Raw genomic sequence first — 18829 nt, forward strand, 5'->3', positions numbered from 1 at the left:
TGGTACATGCCTATAATCCCAGCTACTTGGAAGGAAGGCTGAGGCGAAGAATCGCTTGAACCTGGGAGGTGGAGTTTGCAGTGAGCCGAGATGGTGCCACTGCACTCCAGTCTGGGCGACAGAGAGAGACTGTCTTAAAAAAAAAACCCAAAGCAAACAAACATAAGACACTGTTATCATAGGGGATGACAGCTTCATGTGTATTACTGACCCTAAAGACCTCCCAGTGGGCCAAGATGTGAAGCTGGAAGACAGTGATACTGATTATTCTGACCCTGTACAGGTTTAGGCTAATGCATGTGTTTGTGTCTTAGCTTGTAACAAAAGTTGTTTAAAAAATAAAAAATAATTTAAATATGGCTGGGTGCGGTGGCTCATGTCTACAATCCCAGTACTTTGGGAGGCCGAGGTGGGTGGATCACCTGAGGTCAGGAGTTCCAGAACAGCCTGGCCAATATGGTGAAATCCCGTCTCTACTAAAAAACAAAATACAAAAATTAGCCAGGTGTGATGGCGTGTGCCTGTGGTACCAGCTACTCAGGAGGCTAAGGCAGGAGAATCGCTTGAACCCACGACATGGAGGCTGTAGTGAGCTGAGATCACACCATTCCACTCCAGCCTGGGCGACACAGCAAGACTCTGTCTCATATAATAATAAAAAAATAGAAAAAAGCTTAAGTGGCTAGGCCTGGTGGCTCATATCTACAATTCCAGAACTTTTGGGAGGCAGAGGAGAAAGGACTGCTTGATGCCAGGAGTTTGAGAACAGCCTGGGCAATGTAGCATGATTCCAGCTCCACAAAAAATAAAAAAACAGGCCGGGCGCGGTGGCTCAAGCCTGTAATCCCAGCACTTTGGGAGGCCGAGACGGGCGGATCACGAGGTCAGGAGATCGAGACCATCCTGGCTAACACGGTGAAACCCCGTCTCTACTAAAAAATACAAAAAAAAAACAAGCCGGGCGAGGTGGCGGATGCCTGTAGTCCCAGCTACTCGGGAGGCTGAGGCAGGAGAATGGCGTGAACCTGGGAGGCGGAGCTTGCAGTGAGCTGAGATCCGGCCACTGCACTCCAGCCCGGGCGACAGAGCGAGACTCCGTCTCAAAAAAATAAATCAATAAATCAATAAATCAATAAAATAAAAAAAATAAAAAAAATAAAAAAACATAGCCAAGCATGGTGGCATGCACCTGTAGTCCTACTCAGGAGGCTGAAGTGAGGGTTGCTTGAGCCCAAGAGTTTGAGGTCACAGGGAGCTATGACTGTACCACTGCACTCCAGCCTGGAACAGAGTGAGACCTTATCTCTAAGAGTAATAACAATCATAAAAGAAAAAAGTTTATAGAATAACACAAAGACAAAATATTTTTGAACAGCTGCACAATGCGTTTGTGGTTTAAGCTAAGTGTTATTGCAAGANGAGATCCGGCCACTGCACTCCAGCCCGGGCGACAGAGCGAGACTCCGTCTCAAAAAAATAAATCAATAAATCAATAAATCAATAAAATAAAAAAAATAAAAAAAATAAAAAAACATAGCCAAGCATGGTGGCATGCACCTGTAGTCCTACTCAGGAGGCTGAAGTGAGGGTTGCTTGAGCCCAAGAGTTTGAGGTCACAGGGAGCTATGACTGTACCACTGCACTCCAGCCTGGAACAGAGTGAGACCTTATCTCTAAGAGTAATAACAATCATAAAAGAAAAAAGTTTATAGAATAACACAAAGACAAAATATTTTTGAACAGCTGCACAATGCGTTTGTGGTTTAAGCTAAGTGTTATTGCAAGAGTCAAAATGTTAAAAAAATTTTAAAGTTTTTAAAGTAAAAGTTACAGTAATCTGGCAGGGCACGGTGGCTCACGCCTGTAATCTCAACACTTTGAGAGGCCAAGGCAGGTGGATCACAAGGTCAGGAGATCGAGACCATCCTGGCTAATATGGTGAAACTCTGTCTCTACTAAAAATATAAAAAATTAGCCAGGCGTGGTGGTGGGCGCCTGTAGTCCAAGCTACTTGGGAGGCTGAGGCAGGAGAATGGTATAAACCCGGGAGGTGGAGCTTGTAGTGAGCCAACATTGCGCCACTGCACTCCAGCCTAGGCGACAGAGCAAGACTCGTCCATCTCAAAAAAAAAAAGTTACAGTAATCTAAGGTTAATAATATTGAAACAAGAAAACTTTTAAACATAAATTTAGTGTAGCCCAAATGTACAGTGTTTATACAACCTACAGTAGTGTACAGTAACATCCTGGGCCTTCACATTCACTCACCGACTCACCCAGAGCAACTTTCTTATCTTTTATACCTTATTTTTACTGTACCTTCTCTATGTTTAGATATATGCAGATACATAAATACTTACCATTCTTTTACAATTGCCTACAGCATTCAGTACAGTAACATGCGGTACAGGTTTGCAGCCTAGGAGCAATAGGCTATACTACATAGCCTAGATGTGCAGTTGGCTACACCCAGGCTAGGTGTGTGTAAGTACATCCTAAGATGTTAGACCAATGACAAAAATCACTCAATGATGTACTTCTTAGAAATGTTCTGTTAACTAAGGCATGATTGCACCAAAACAAAACAAAAAACAACCTACCACCAGCACCACCAAAGCTGCGTAGAGATGAAAATTAAAAAGACGACTGATATTCATTGAACTGCTGACAACAGATGTTTTGGGGGTGGGATTACAGGTCATAGTCACCTTTAGAAACAGTTTGACCAACACGTTAATTTTAAAACAAGAAATAAAAAAGAAAACTTAATAACTGCAACTACTTTTATTGAGTGTTTAAATTATGTGCAACACAGTATTTTTTGTTTGTTTTGAAACAGTCTCCCTCTGTTGTCCAGGCCAGAGTGCAGTGGTGCAATCTCGGCTTACCGCAACCCCTGCCTCTGGGGTTCAAGCGATTCTCCTGCCTCAGTCTCCCGAGCAGCTGGAATTACAGGCGTTTGCCATAACACCCGGCTAATTTTTGTATTTTTAGTAGAGACAAGGTTTCACCACGTTGGCCAGACTGGTCTCAAATTCCTGACCTCAAGTGATCCATCTGCCTTGGCCTCCCAAAGTGCTAGGATTATAGGTGTGAGCCATTGCATCCATCTGCAATGCAATATATTATAGTCTCATTTAATCTTAACTCTATGATGTAGTAACTAGTCATCACACAGATGAGGAAACAAAGGCTCAGAGAGTTTAACTCTCATAAGGTTATACAGCCAGTCAGTGAAGAAGATAGGTTGGGAACTAATAAGGAATGTGCCCTAATTTCTACCATTCTTAGCGATGTTGTGTATTCCCAGAACACCCAGCAGGCACCTTTTGCATCTTTTCCTTTGTTCAGCCTGGTCCTTCTGCCTGAATAATACCAGCTTTGCTGACATACCACTCACCTGTCAAGTCCAATGCAAATCCCACTTTTCCCTTAACACCTTCCTAGAACACAAACCATGATAAGCATTACCAGAGTTATCTACCCTTCTATTTCCCCCACAGCGTGGGACCTTAGTTCTCCTACTGCCACGTACAGAGCAAGCATTCAAACACTGGGTGAATTAAGTTGACAATATAAATTCTCTTTCTGACAAACATAAAGGTAACAGATGAAGACCAAAAATTTTAATCTGTGAAGAAAATTAATATCAAGAAAGGGTTTCCATAATCCCTCCCCTCATTCTCTGCTCTGAATCTCACCTCTCACTGAAGCATAAGGAAAGGCAGGTTAATTTTCACCTCTTCCAAAAAGTGGCTTTACATAATAAATCCCACTTCTGAAGAATAAAACTACCTAACTTGTTATTAAAATGTAAGCAATGAGAATAAAAGGTTTCTTTAGAGTTTTTTATATTACTTTCAATGCCTCTGACCCTTGAAAGAAAGCACTTAAGTTTAGTACAAACGAAATGCAAAAACATGCAAAGTTACTTTCCATATACATAAACATGGAGACACAAAACCAGTGAAACAGGGACATTTAAATTCAAAATGCTCTTAACAACTGACCACATCTGAATTTATGAGCAAAAGCTGAGTCCAAACAAAAACACACTGTAAAACAAAAGTGCTGGCTAACAACCTTAGAAAGGAAATACAGGAGGGGACAAACAGATTTTAACACGTCCTTGGCCTTCCTGACCAAAACAATGAGAAATGCAGTTAACCAAAGCATTTAGACTTGATTTTACTGGAGATACCAACACCATAGGTCAAACTGTCAAATGAAGCAAAAAGCAGAACCGAGTTCTATGGGTTTAGTACCCTACAGATAAAAGCCAATGGACCTTTTTACAGTTTATGGGGTCCTCTCCATATGGCTGGGGATGCAGGCATGGGAGGAATATCGTCTGGACGATTAACTCCTGTGAAATGAACATAGGAGTTAGGAGGAGCAGAGGTGAGTCAACACACTCTACACTTCCATGGTTGCCTCAAACTCACCACAATTCCAAAATACCAAGAAATGATGTGCTAGTTCTTGCTTTTTTTAAATGTCCATAAGCTAAAAGTCCTTCTGAAGATTGAGCTTCTCACTTAACAGCCCAAACCAATAAATACTTTGCAGGATTATTTCAAATATACTATAAACATCAAAATGCTAACTCCAAACTAAGATGAAATAGTTATTACCTTTAATTATTCAAGAAGAGCATCAAGAATTAGCAAATTAATACAGGATCAGAAAACCTTAAAAGAAAAAAAAGATCATTTTAGTAGCATAAGAACTTTGCGCCGGGTGCGGTGGCTCACACCTGTAATCCCAGAACTTTTGTAGGCCAGGGCAGGGGGATCACGAGGTCAGGAGTTCAAGACTAGCCTGGCCAATAAGGTGAAACTCCATCTCCACTAAAAAATACAAGAATTAGCCAAGCATAGTGGCGCATGCCTGTCGCCCCAGATACTTGGCAGGAGAATTGCTGGAACCCGGGAGGTAGAGGTTGCAGTGAGCCAAGATCACGCCACTGCACTCCAGCCTGGATGACAGAGCAAGACTCCATCTCAAAAACAAAAACAAAGAAAAGACCAGGCACGGTGGCTCACGCCTGTAATCCCAGGCGTGGATTACAGGGAGGCTGCGGCGGGCGGATTACAAGGTCAGGAGTTCGAGATCAGCCTGACCAACATGGTGAAACCCTGTCTCTACTAAGAATACAAAAATTAGCCAGGTGTGGTGGCTCATGCCTGTAATCCCAGCTACTTGGGAGGCTGAGGCAGGAGAATTGCTTGAGTCCGGGAGACAGAGGTTGCAGTGAGCCGAGATCGTGCCACTGCACTCCAGCCTGGCCAACAGAGTGAGACTCTGTCTCGAGAAAAAAAAAAAAAAGAACTTTGTAAATGTCTGTAGCTCTAGACCTTATTTTAAGGTACAAGCCATAACTATAATAACGAGGGTGCCATGTATAAATATAACAGACACCGAGACAAAAGAAAACTACTCCTAACATCAGTTTGCCATCTTTTCCAAGAGATTTGAGTAACCATTAAACCTTCCTCCTCCTTTCTCAATTGGGGACTTCTCTGATGTAATATCAGGGAGAACAAGGGAACATTGGGTATCAACTGGTGCACACCATCTCTCTCCTGAAGAGACAGAAAGAACATTGAGTAGTACTGTCTTACCTAGAGACAAACTAAATGACTTGAAGAAAGAGACCAAGAAAAACATGTTTAGAAAATCATCTAGAAATAGGATTTTATTTTAGTAAGCAAAGTGAACAAAAAATACAATTTTATTTTAGCAACCTACAATTGCTTCCACTATTAAATTTGTTTTCTACTGATCCTCCTGGGTCACCTGTTGGAAAAAGTACTACATTCAGAATTAGGAAATCTAAATACTTCCTAGTTTTGCCACTTGTTCTGAGACTTGGGCAAGTTATTTAACCCATATGTTTCACATTCTTCATCTGCAAAAATGGAGTTAACCTACCTTGCCACCGTACAGAAATGTCTCACAATAAGTCTGCAAACAGCTAAGTATCATGTAAATTAAAATTATCACTGTTAGAATTACCGCCCTCATTCCCTCTCTCAGGTAAAAAACTTGAACCAATCATAAAATAGGTAAAAGACACCAGACACGGTGGCTCACGCCTATAATCCCAGCATTTTGGGAGGCTGAGGTGGGCAGATCACTTGAGGTCAAGAGTTCAAGACCATCCTAGCCAACATGGTGAAACCCTGCCTCTACTAAAAATACAAAAATTAGCTGGGCATGGTGGCAGTCACCTGTAATCCAAGAATCACTTGCCTGTACCTAGGACGCAGAGCTTGCAGTGAGCCGAGATTTCAACACTGCACACTCCAGCCTGGGTGACAGTGAGATTCCACCTCAAAAAAAAAAAGTAAAAGACCAAAAGGAAAAAAATGGAAAAAGAGGTTAGCTATCAAACAAACAACAAAATAAACCCTAAAAAACACAAATAACTACTGATTGGTGTAACAGCACTCTGACAGGTAATTTTTGTCATTCTCTAATTAGGAAAGATCCCACACCCTGGGATCTACAGTCCATTCATAGAAATCACAGCAGGGTTAAATCCTCATCAATCCTCTCATTCACAACGAAGAATGCCGACGGAGCGCATTCTTACTCTATATGGCAAGAACTACAAGCCACAAGACCAATCCCCACCCTCCCCACAGAGGGACAGTGGCCTGACAGTTGGAGCTCTACTTGGAAGCAGACGGCCTCTAAAGTGCAAGTTTTCTCCCTCCTTCCCTGACCTCTGGCATGAAATTAGCAAACACCCTAACCCCAGTCATTCTGAAATAAGCCAAAGGAGAGTCACCTGCAATCCTAAATTTTGAAAATAAAACAGTCAAAGAGACACAAACATTCTATGAAAAATCAGCCACAAGCATAGCATTGCAGGTATTGTGGGTTTGGTTCCAGACCATGGCAATAAAGCGAGTCACACAAATTTTCTGGTTTTCCAGCACATATTAACTTTTATATGTTTACACTATACTTCAGTCTACTGTGAAATGGCATTATGTCTAAAAGACAATGTACATACCTTAATTTAAAAAATACTTTATTGTTAAAAAATGCTAACAATCATCTCAGCCTTCAGGGAGTCCTAATCTTTTTGCTGATAGAGGGTCTTGCCTCTATGTTGATGGCTGCTGACTAATTAGGGTGGTGGTTGCTGAAGGCTGAGGTGGCTGTGGCAATTTCTTCAAATAACACAACAATGAAGTCTGATGCATGGACTGGCTCTTCCTTTCATAAAAGATTAATTTCTATAGCATGCCAAAATGTCTGATAGCATTTTACCCACAGTAGAACTTCTTTCAAAATTGCAGTCAGTTCTCTTCAACCCTGCCACTGCTTTATCAACTACGTTTATGTAACATTCTAAATCCTTCATTGGCATTTCAACAATGTTCACTGCATCTTCACCAGGAGTAGATTCCATCTCAATAAATCACTTTGGTCATCCATAAGAAGCAACTCCTCATCTGTTCAAGTTTTATCATGAGATTACAGCAATCCAGTCACATCTCCAGGCTCCACTCTTAATTCGAGTTCTCTTGCTATTTCTAGCACATCTCCAGTTCCTGCCTCCACTAAAGTCCTGAACCCCTCCAAGTTATTCGTGAGGGCTAGAATCATCTTCCAAACTCTTGTTCATGTACTGACCTCCTCCCATGAATCACAAATGTTCTTAATGGCATTTAGAATGGTAAATCCTTTCCAAAAGGTTTTCAATTCATTCTGCCCAGACCCCCTAAAGGAATTATTACGTAGAACAGCCACAGCCTTATGAAACATATTTCTTAAATAATAAGACTTGAAAGTCAAAATGACTCCTTGATCCAGGGGCTGCAGAATAGATGTTGTGTTACCAAGCATGCAAACAAAATTAATCTCCTTGTACATTTCCATCAGAGTTCTTAGGTGACCAGGTGCACTGTCAAGAAGTAATATTTTGAAAGAAATCTTTTCTGAGTAGTAGGTCTCAACAATGGCCTTAAAATATTCATTACACCATGCTGTAAACAGATGTGCAGTCGTCTAGGTTTTGTTGATCCACTGACAGAGCACAGGCAGAGTAGATTTAGCATAAATTTATGGGCCCTAGAATTACTGGAATGGTAAATGAGCACTGGGATCAACCTAAATTCACCAGCTACACCAGCTTCTAATCAAGAGTCAGCCTGTCTTTTGAAGCCAGGCATTGACTTCTCCTAACTATGGAAGTCCTAGATGGCATCTTCTTCTGACATAAGGCTACACTGAATATCTGTTCAACATAGCCACCTTCATCAGTGATCTTGGCTACATCTTCTATACAACTTGCTGCAGCTTCTACATTAGCACTTGCTGCTTCGACTTGCATTTTAATGTTATAGAGAGAGCTTCAAGAACTTCAGGAACCAATCTGTGCTGGCTTCAAACTTTCCTTCTGCAGCTTCTTACCTCTTTCAGCCTTCACAGAAGTGAAAAGAGTTCAAGTCTTGCTCTGGGATTAGGCTCCGGCTTAAGGGAATATTGTGGCTGGTTGGATTTTCCATCTGGGTCACTAAAACTTTATCCGTATCAGCAATAAGTTGTTTCATTTTCTTCTCATTCATGTGTTCACTGGAGTCGTACTTTCAATTTTCTTCAAGAACCTTTCCTTGCATTCAAAACTTGGCTACGTGTTTGGTGCCAAGAGGCCTAGTATTCAGCCTGTCTTGGTTTCTGACATGCCTTCCTCACTAAGCAATCATTTCTAGCTTCTGATTTAAAGTGAGAGATGTGCAATTCTTCCTTTCACTTGAACACTTAATGACCACGGTCGGGTTATTTTTTTTTTTTTGAGACGGAGTCTCGCTCTGTCGCCCAGGCTGGAGTGCAGTGGCCGGATCTCAGCTCACTGCAAGCTCCGCCTCCCGGGTTTACACCATTCTCCTGCCTCAGCCTCCCTAGTAGCTGGGACTACAAGCGCCCGCCACCTCGCCCGGATAGTTTTTTATATTTTTTAGTAGAGACGGGGTTTCACCGGGTTAGCCAGGATAGTCTCGATCTCCTGACCTTGTGATCCGCCCGTCTCGGCCTCCCAAAGTGCTGGGATTACAGGCTTGAGCCACCGCGCCCGGCCCACGGTCAGGTTATTAACTGACCTAACTTCAATACTGTTGTGTTCAAAGGAAGAGAGAGACCCGAGGAGAAGATGAGATGGGGGAACACCCGGTTGGCAGCAGTCTGAACACACATCTATACACAACATGTACAGATTAAGTTCGCCGTCTTATATGGGAGTGCTTTGTGGTGCTCCAAAACAATTACAAAAGTAACATCAATGATCACTGATCATAGATCTTCATAACAGATAATAACAATTTTAAAAGTTTAAGGTTGGGCGCGGTGGCTCACGCCTGTAATCCCAGCACTTTGGGCGGCCAAGGCAGGTGGATTGCCTGAGGTCAGGAGTTCGAGACCAGCCTGGCCAATACAGAAAAACTCCATCTCTACTAAAAATACAAAATTAGCAGGGCGTGGTGGTGCATGCCTGTAATCCCAGCTACTCGGGAGGCTGAGGCAGGAGAATCACTTGAACCAGGAGGCAGAGATTGCAGTGAGCCAAAATCACGCCATTGCACTCCAGCCTGGGGAACAAGAACGAAAATTTATCTCAGGAAAAAAAAAAATTTAAAATATTCGGGCCAGGTGTGGTGGCTCACACCTGTAATCCCAGCACTTTGGGAGGCCGAGACAGGCAGATCACTTCAGGTCAGGAGTTGTAGACCAGTCTGGCCAACATGGTGAAATTCCACCTCTACTAAAAATACAAAGGATTAGCCAGGCCTGGTGGCGCACGCCTGTAATCCCAGCTACTCAGAAAGGCCGAGGAGGAGAATCGCTGGAACCCAGAAGGTAGACGTTATAGTGAGCTGAGATGGCGCCACTGCACTCCAGCCTGGGAGACAGAGTGAGACTCCGACTCAAAAATAAATAAAATTAAGTTAAATTAAATAAAAATAAAAATAAAATGTTTAAAATATTGGGAGAATTACCAAAATGTGACGTAAAGACAAAGTGAGCATATGCTGTTGAAAAACTGGCACCAACAGAATTAGACTTGATCAAGGCAGGGTTGCCATAAATCTTCAATTCATAAAACGAAAAAAATCCCACAATATCTGTAAAGTACAATAAAGTAGAATGCAATAAAATGAGGTATCCCTGTATTTCCAAAGCTTCTAGGTGGTAATAATAATAGCTAAAATGTATCTAATTATTACTTAAGTCTGGCAATGTTCTAAAAGCTTTAGTTATGAACTAATTTAACTGGCACAACCACCCACGAGGTAGGTACAATTATTATTTCCGTTTTCTAGACAAAAAAACAAAGGCAGAATAGTTATTTGCTTGAGGTCACATTGCAAACAAGTGGCAGAGCTGGGATTCAAAAATCAGGGGACTGGCTGCAGAGACCACATGAGTAAGAACCATGAGGCAGTTATAGATCCAAAGGAACTCCAAAACTGGAGATAACAGGCGACTATAAAAGAACTATATTTAGTATGTTCCAGGAAATAAAAGTGAAGTTTGAAAAATTTAGCAGGCAACAGGAATTCATAAAAAACAATGTAGCAGATTTAAAAAGAATCACAACAGAAAAATACAGTAAGATATTGGTAAGAACTATCCATTGAGTTATTAAATTAAAAGCAGACTAATTGGCTGGGCGTGGTGGCTCATACTTGTAATTCCAGCACTTTGGAAGGTTGAGGCAGGTGGCTCACTTGAGGCCAGGAGTTCAAGACCAGCCTGGTCATCATGGTCACCATCTCTACTAAAAGTACAAAAATTGGCCAGGTGTGGTAGCACACACCTATGGTCCCAGCTACTCGAGAGGCTAAGGCACAAGAACTGCTTGAACCAAGGAGGTGGAGGGTGCAGTGAGAGCCAAGATCATGCCCCTGCACTGCACTCTAGCCTGGGGGAAAGAGTGAGACTCTTGTCTCAAAAAAAAAAAAAAAAAGCAGATTGGTCAAAGAGAAGATTGATTAATTGAAGACAGGTCAAAGTAATCTACACGGAATGAAAAACAGAAAAGAAAACAACACTTGTAATGGATGCCATTTAATCCCAGCACTTTAGGAGGACTTAGGCAGGCAGATCAGGAGGTCAGGAGATCGACACCATCTTGGCTAACACGGTGAAACCCTGTGTCTACTTAAAATGCAAATAATTAGCCAGGTGTGGTGATGCGTGCCTGTAGTTCCAGTTACTTGGGAGGCTGAGGCAGGAGAATCGCTTGAACCTGGGAGGCGGCAGTTGCAGTGAGCCGAGATCGCACCACTACACTCCAGCCTGGATGACAGAGTGAGAATCCATCTCAAAAAAAAAAAAAAAAAGAAGAAGAAGAAGAAGAAGAAAAAGAAATCACAAAAGAAAGGGTGACTAAAAGGTTGAACATATCCCTGTGTGGCTGGACTCTTAGAATGAGAAGTGAATGCAGGCAAGGCAATAAGTGAGGAGAATTACTGGGAATTTTCCAGAACAAATAAGAGATACCACCAAAGATTCAAGAATCTTAGTGAATACAAAACAGATGGTCTCTATTACCTAGAATGTCTTCCAAAAATAACATGAACCTGTTCTCTCAGTACCCACAGTTAAATATCTACTGTGGTCCTACTAGGGGTTATCACAGGGTATACTATATAGACAAACTGATAACACTCTCAGCATGTGAGGAACTCAAAGTCAAGGATTTAGAAGAGGTATTTTCAACTGTCAAGATTTCCCTACCCAGCCAGGCAAGGTGGCTCATGCCTATCCCAGCACTTTGGGAGGCCAAGGCAGGCGGATCATCTGAGGTAAGGAGTTCAAGAGCAGCCTGGCCAACATGGTGAAACCCCATCTCTACTAAAAATACAAAACTTGGCCAAGAGTGGTGGTGGGTGCTTGTAATCCCAGCTACGCGGGCAACTGAGGCAGGAGAATCACTTGAACCCAGGAGGCGGAGGTTGCAGTGAGTGGAGATTGTACCACTGCACTTCAGACTGGATGACAGAGCAAGACTCTGTCTCAAAAAAAAGAAAAAGAAAAAAAAGACATGGAGGAACCTTAAATGATTATTGCTAACTGAAAGACATGAATCTGAAGCAGCTACATGACTTTGTAATATTCTGGAAAACGCAAAACTGTGAAGTCCGTAGGAAGATCAATGATTACCAACGATCCAAGGGAACAGCAGGAAGGATGAATATGGGGAGAGCACAGGTGACTCCTGGGATAATGAAACTATTCTGTATAATACTGTATTAGCAGACGCAAGACATTATACATTTGTCAAAACCTACAGAACATACAATGAAGAATGAATTCAAGTTAGTCGCTGTGGCTAGCACCTGTAATCTCACCTGAGCCCAGGAGCTCAAGGTTACTGTGAGCTATGATTGCACCACTGCACTGGCTGACAGAGCAACATGCTGTCTCTTAAAAAAAAAAAAAAAAAAAAGGGTCAGGTATGGTGACTCATGCCTGTAATCCCAGTACTTTGGGAGGCTGAGATGGATGGATCACCTGAGGTCAGGAGTTCGAAACCAACCTGGCCAATATGGTGAAACCCCATCTCTACTAAAAATACAAAAATTAGCCGGGCATGGTGGTGGGTGCCTATAATCCCAGCTACTCGGAAGGGTAAGGCAGGAGAATCGCTTGAACCCTGGAGATGGGAGGTTGCAGTGAGCTGAGATCACACTACTGCACTCTAGCCTGGGCGGCAGAGCAAGACGCCTCTCAAAAACAAACAAAAATAAGTCAAATATGAACTGGACTTGAGTTAATAATAAAGTATCAATATTGTATATCAAGTGTAGCAAATGCACCACACTAATATGATACATTAGTAATAGTGGAAACTATGGCCGGATTGAGGGAGGGTAAACAGGAACTCTCTTATTGCTCATTTTTTCTGTAAACCTAAAACTGCTCTAAGAAATAAAGTCTACTAACATTTTTTTTAAGAAGTTCATGTATCAGGAAAAACAAACCACAATGAGACAGCACTTCATACCCAGTAGGATGGCTATAAGAAGGAAAACAAAAAATTACAAGTGTTGGTGATGATATGGAGAGATTGGAACCCTCAGATATTGCTGGTGGGGGCCAGGCACAGTGGATCACTTGAAGCCAGGAGTTACCAGACCAGCCTGGTCAACATGGTGAAACCCTGTCCCTAAAAATACAAAAATTAGCCAGGCATGGTGGTACACACCTGTAATCCCAGCTATTCGGGAGGCTGAGGCACGAGAAACGCTGGAGCTCAGTGAGTGAAGCCTGTAGTGATCCACGATCACGCCACTGCACTCCAGTCTGGGCCACACGTGGGAATATAAAATATTCAGCCACTGTGAAAAAGTCTGGTGGTTCTTCAAAAAGTTGAATACAGAATGACCATGATCCAGCAATTCCACTCCTAGGTATACACTCAAAGTAAGTGAAAACAGGTATCCAAACAAATAGATATACACACATGTTCACAGCAGCACTATTAAAAATAGCCAAAAGGTAGAAACAACTGAAATGTCCATCAACAGATGAATGGATGAACAGATTGTGGTATACACATAAAACTGAGTATTTATCCAGCCATGAAAAGGAATGAAGTACTCATACACAATACAATGTAGATAAATCTCAAAACACTATGTACTAAGTGAAAGAAGCCAGACATGAAAAGTCATATATTGTACGATTCCATCTAATGAAATATCCAAAATAAGTAAATCTAAAGACAGAAAGCAGACTGGTAGTTGCAAAGGACTGGGAGAAGGGAGCAAGGGGAGTAACTGCTTAATGGGTACCAAGTTTATTTTGGGACTAGATACAGGTCATCATGGGTGCACACATTGTGAATGCAGTAAATGCCACTCAAGTGTTTCCTTAAAAATAATTAATTTTGTCACGTGAATTTCATATCAATTAAAAAAAATCTGGCTGGGCGCAGTGGCTCACACCTGTAATCCCAACACTTTGGGAAGCTGAGGCAGGAGGATCACTTGAGTTCAGGAGTTCAAGACCAGCCTGGGCAACATGGCAAAACCCCGTATCTACAAAAAAGTACCAAAATTAACTGGGCATGGTGGTGCGCACCTGTAATCCCAGCTACTGGGGTGGATGAGGCACAAGATTCGCTTCAGCCTGGGAGGCGGAGATTGTAGTTAGACGTGATCACACCACTGCACTTCAGCCTGGGCAACAGAGCCAGATACTGTCTCAGAAAAGAAAAAAATATATATATCTAAAAGGTATAACTGAGGAGAACCTAGGACATGCAAGAGTGAGTAATTCATTACATAGTCTTCCCCTTTAGTTACCTCCCTGACTCTTCTTTTTCCTCTTTGTAGCGGGACTACAGGCACGCACCACTATTCCCGGCTATTTTTTTAATTTTGTAGAGACAAGGTCTCACTATGCTGCCCAGGCTGGTCTCCAACACCTGGGTTCAAGTGATCCTCCCACCTAGCCTCCCATTGTAGGCGTGAACCACTGTGTCCAGCTTCCTTTACGCCTCATTCCCATGGCTATGCATCTCGGCCCTGCAAAAACATGAAATGTGGAATAACAGACTGGTGGTTGCCAAGGACTGGGAGAAGGGAGCAAGCTATCTGGGAGGTTTCTAACACTAAATTAAATATTGTTTCTTTGAACACTGACCTACTTCTTCCTTAAGAACTGCGTGCAAGTACTAAAAACTAACCTTTCACCATCATCTTCCTAAAATATTCTTGTGATACCTTCTGCTATGCCCTTTGAAGGGGGTCAAGACAATTCATGTACTCACCCTAAGGCAGGTTCATCCAGCATGATGCCAACCTTTCTGCCCACCTGCTCAGGACCTCGATTTTGCCAAGATCGCTAGCTCTCACTAAGCTTTTCTAGAATTAACCAATGTTTTCTAGAGCCTTTCCCTCTCTATGGCCAATTTTATTTTCAAATGTTATTTATGTATTTTTTGAATACTACGTTGCCCAGGCTGGTCTCCAACTCCTCGCCTCAACAATCCTCCCACCTCAGCCTTCTGAATAGATGGAATTACAGGCATGAGCCCCCACAGCTAGCTCTATGGCCAAATTTTTACAATGTATTATCAATGATCTAGTTGTCTGTTTCCCATACAACACTGTTGAACACGCTGAGGACAAATACTAGGACTCATCCCCAAACTCTGAAAAATGGTGCTTCTCAGTTGTTTCCCCATTTGGTTTCTTTTCTTCTACTCTAAAATACTAGACCCAATATGCTTAATTCTTTTTCGTTTTTTTGTTTTGTTTTGTTTTTGAGATGGAGTCTCACTCTGTCACCCAGGCTGATGGGCACTGGCATGATCTTGGCTCACTGCAACCTCCACCTCTCAGGTTCAAGCGATTCTCTTACCTCAGCCTCCGTGTAGCTGGCATTACAGGCACTTGTTACCACGCCCAGCTAACTTTCGTATTTTTAGTAGAGATGGGGTTTCGCCATGTTGACCAGGCTGGTCTTGAACTCTTTTACCTCAAGTGACCCACCCGCCTCGGCCTCCCAAAGTGCTGGGATTACAGGCATGAGTCACCAGGCCTGGCCTCAATATACTTAATTCTTTACCTACATTGTTTTTCATGGCTTCAAAAAGGTTCCTGACCACCAAAACTAATCCTCGCCAAAGGACAAGTCTTCCCTATGCCAAAATGAAATACCACTTGTTTGTCTTTTTTTCCTACATGTTTTTCTCTACCTTTAAAATGATTGTTTGTTCATGTGTTCAATGGACTGTAAAGGATACGGCAGGGGACAATACCATAATCTTGCCCTCAGGGAGGGCTGCGGAAGGAGGGCAAGAACACGTTTAGAAAGGTGTAATAGGCCGGGCGTGGTGGCTCATGCCTGTAATCCCAGCATTTTGGGAGGCCGAGGCGGGCGGATCACGAGGTCAGGAGTTTGAGACCAGCCTGGCCAACATGGTGAAACCCCGTCTCTACTAAAAACACAAAAATTAGCCAGGCGTGGTGGTAGGTGCCTGTAATCCCAGCCACTGGGGAGGCTGATGCAGAAGAATTGCCTGAACCTGGGAGGCAGGGGTTGCAGTGAGCCAAGACTGCACTAATGCACTCTAGCCTGGGGGACAGAGCAAGACTCCATCTTGCAGGGAAAAAAAGAAAAAATAGAAAGGGATAATAAAAAGCAAAGATTAAAGGTGCACCAGACAATTACAAACGTCATGAAGGAAACATCCAGTTAAGGGAATGTTAGATTTCATGGAGGAAAAAAACATTTGAGAAAGGCCTTGAAATATAATTGTCTCAAAAGATGGAGAACAGGCTGCATGCGGTGGCTCATGCCTGTGATCCCAGCACTTTGGGAGGCCAAGGTAGGTGGATCACCTGAGGTGAGGAGTTAGAGACAAGCCTGGCCAACATGGTGAAACCCCATCTCTACTAAAAATACAAGAATTTGCTTGGTGTGGTGGCGGGTGCCTGTAACCCCAGCTACTCGGGAGGCTGAGACAGGAGAATGGCATGAACCCGGGAGGCAGAGCTTGCAGTGAGCCGAGTGGAGACTGTGCCACTGCACTCCAGCCTGGGCAACAGAGCGAGACTCCATCTCAAAAAGAAAAAAAAAAAAAGATGGAGAACAGAAAAGAGGACACACACCCAGACCTGGAAATAGAGGCACCTCTGGGACACCAAACTGCAGCAGAGAATACAAGTGGGGAAACCAGGAGATGGGGCCGGAGAGGCAGGGAAGGGTCCTACCTTGGAACCCTGAAGACCAAGGCAAGGTGTCTAAATTTAATTCAGTACACAATGAAAAGGATATGACAAGAGCTACCTTTCAGAAGACTTTCTGGCAGTAGTTGGGAAGACACTAGACCAGGGACTGGGGAAAAAGGGTTACTATTCACGAAGCTACAAGAGCTCAGGCAGGTCCAGCACTATGTTCATTCAAACCACTGCCAATCTCTACTTCCACAAGCCTTGACCTGTCTCCTACTTGACTGGTTCCTCCACATCTCTTCAAGACACCTCTCTTCAATTCCCTCACTTAAAATTGCTGACTAGAAAGGACAAATTAATAGTCTGTTCTAAAGAAGTGATTTAAAAAGTGAATATTGTGGACTGATATAACCTTCTGGTTCACAGTCTTTACAACAAATATGTTGGCTCCTACCGTGTGCCAGGCCCTACTCTAGGAAACAGGGATGCAGACACGGATGGAGTAGGCCAAGTTTCCATTCCATGGTGCTTACATTTTGTGAAGGAAACAGATAGAAGACAAGACTGTCAGATAAATGCTGTGAAGGAGAGAGAATAAGGCAGAGGGAGAGAGCACATACTCATGTGGGGGCTGCCTGGGCTCAGGTGGGCATGGAAGGCCTGTCAGTGTGGGGAGAAAGCAGTAGCCACATGGTGTACATTTTCACAAAGCATACATTCTACATTAAAAGGGAGCAACAGGTTTTGAAGCCACATAGAGCTGCATGATAGCCCTGGCTCTATCACTTAGTGGCTGAGTAACCTTTTCCAAATGAATGAATCTCTCTTCATTCTGTTTCTTTATCCCCATTTTACAGATAAAGTATTGACTTTATTGGGTTATTCTGAGAGAATTAAATAATGAATATAAAAAGTGCACTGTGCCTGGTACTTGGTAACTACTGATTTACTAGATCAGTGATTAAATACACATAGAAATTATTTTGCTGCTATATCTAAACACTAGATTTAGCAAAAACTGTCTGAAATCAGTACCAATCATAATCCCAAATGCCATAATCCTCAATGTTAAAATCCCAAAAGACTAAAGTCTAAAAATCCCTAATGTTTAAAATCACAACCCCAAAAGATTAAAATCCCAAATGTTGAAATTCCAAAAGCCAAATTTTGGGGCAGGGGATTTGCATAGTTTTGGTTGTACACAATAGTTACAGCATGCTAGGTGGAACTATGACCTTGCTATTGTCATTATTTGGAAATTAAGTATGGTTTAAGGAGATGCCTATGGGTACCAAGTTGCCAAGGATAGATCTGTGGACTCAATTTTAGCTATCAACTTGACCGAACACCTAGAAACTTGGTAAAGCACCGTGTTGTGTGTGTCTGTGAGGGTGTTTTCGGAGATTAGCGTGCGAAGTCTCAGTAGGCAAGGAGGGCCCTCTATGTTGGTGGGTACCATCCAATCAGCCAGGAGCCCAAGAGAGTACACAGAGGGTGAATTGCTGAGAGCTGGGACAGACTTTTCTTCTGCTGCCCATGCTTGCCAGCCTTTGGACTCCAGGACTTAACCAGTGGCCCCCTGGGTTCTGAGGCTTTTTGACCTTGGACCGAGAGATAACACCATTAGCTGAGGCCTTTGGATTTGGACTGAGGTATGCTACCGGCATCCCAGGGTCTCAAGTCTGCAGATCATCTGTCGTGGGACTTCTCAGCCACCATAATTATACAAGCCAATTCCCCTAATAAATTCCCTTATATATCTATACACATATCCTACTGGTTCTGTCTCCCTAGAGACCCCTGACTAATACAGATTTGGTGTTGGGGAAGCTGAATATCATTTCTTCTTACTTTATTCTTTACAGCACAATTGAAGAGATCTGTGAAACTGTTTCCTCGCAAAAAGGCTCTGATAAGTGTACAAAGCTACTTAATGGCAAAAGATAAAAGTTTAAAAGCTAATTATTACTGGTGCTGCAAAAGCAGAAATTGCAATGGCCAGGCAATAATCAGACTTTCAAATAGACAGTATATACTTATAAAATTTGTGGATCACAACCACTTTGCAAATAAAACTGTAGCAAGTGTTTTGAGGATCACAGAAGTGAAAATGCAGACAAAAAATA

The 18829-nt window shown here is 42.7% G+C and overlaps 2 protein-coding genes across 5 annotated transcripts in view; one reads left to right on the forward strand and one right to left on the reverse strand.

Moving 5' to 3' along the window:
* TCF20 (transcription factor 20) overlaps nucleotides 1-18829 on the reverse strand; it is a 116958-nt gene that overhangs the window by 75152 nt on the left and 22977 nt on the right. The window lies entirely within an intron of this gene.
* LOC108543558 (proline-rich protein 2-like) overlaps nucleotides 6576-18829 on the forward strand; it is a 39736-nt gene continuing 27482 nt past the window's right edge. Inside the window, exon 1 of the mRNA XM_017894088.1 lies at nucleotides 6576-6668. Coding sequence (XP_017749577.1) covers nucleotides 6576-6668 — 93 coding nt within the window. The remainder of the gene's footprint in view (nucleotides 6669-18829) is intronic.

This window comes from Rhinopithecus bieti, unplaced genomic scaffold, assembly GCF_001698545.2.
Source record: "Rhinopithecus bieti isolate Rb0 unplaced genomic scaffold, ASM169854v2 scaffold_25304, whole genome shotgun sequence".
In the NCBI taxonomy this organism is placed as follows: domain Eukaryota; kingdom Metazoa; phylum Chordata; class Mammalia; order Primates; family Cercopithecidae; genus Rhinopithecus; species Rhinopithecus bieti.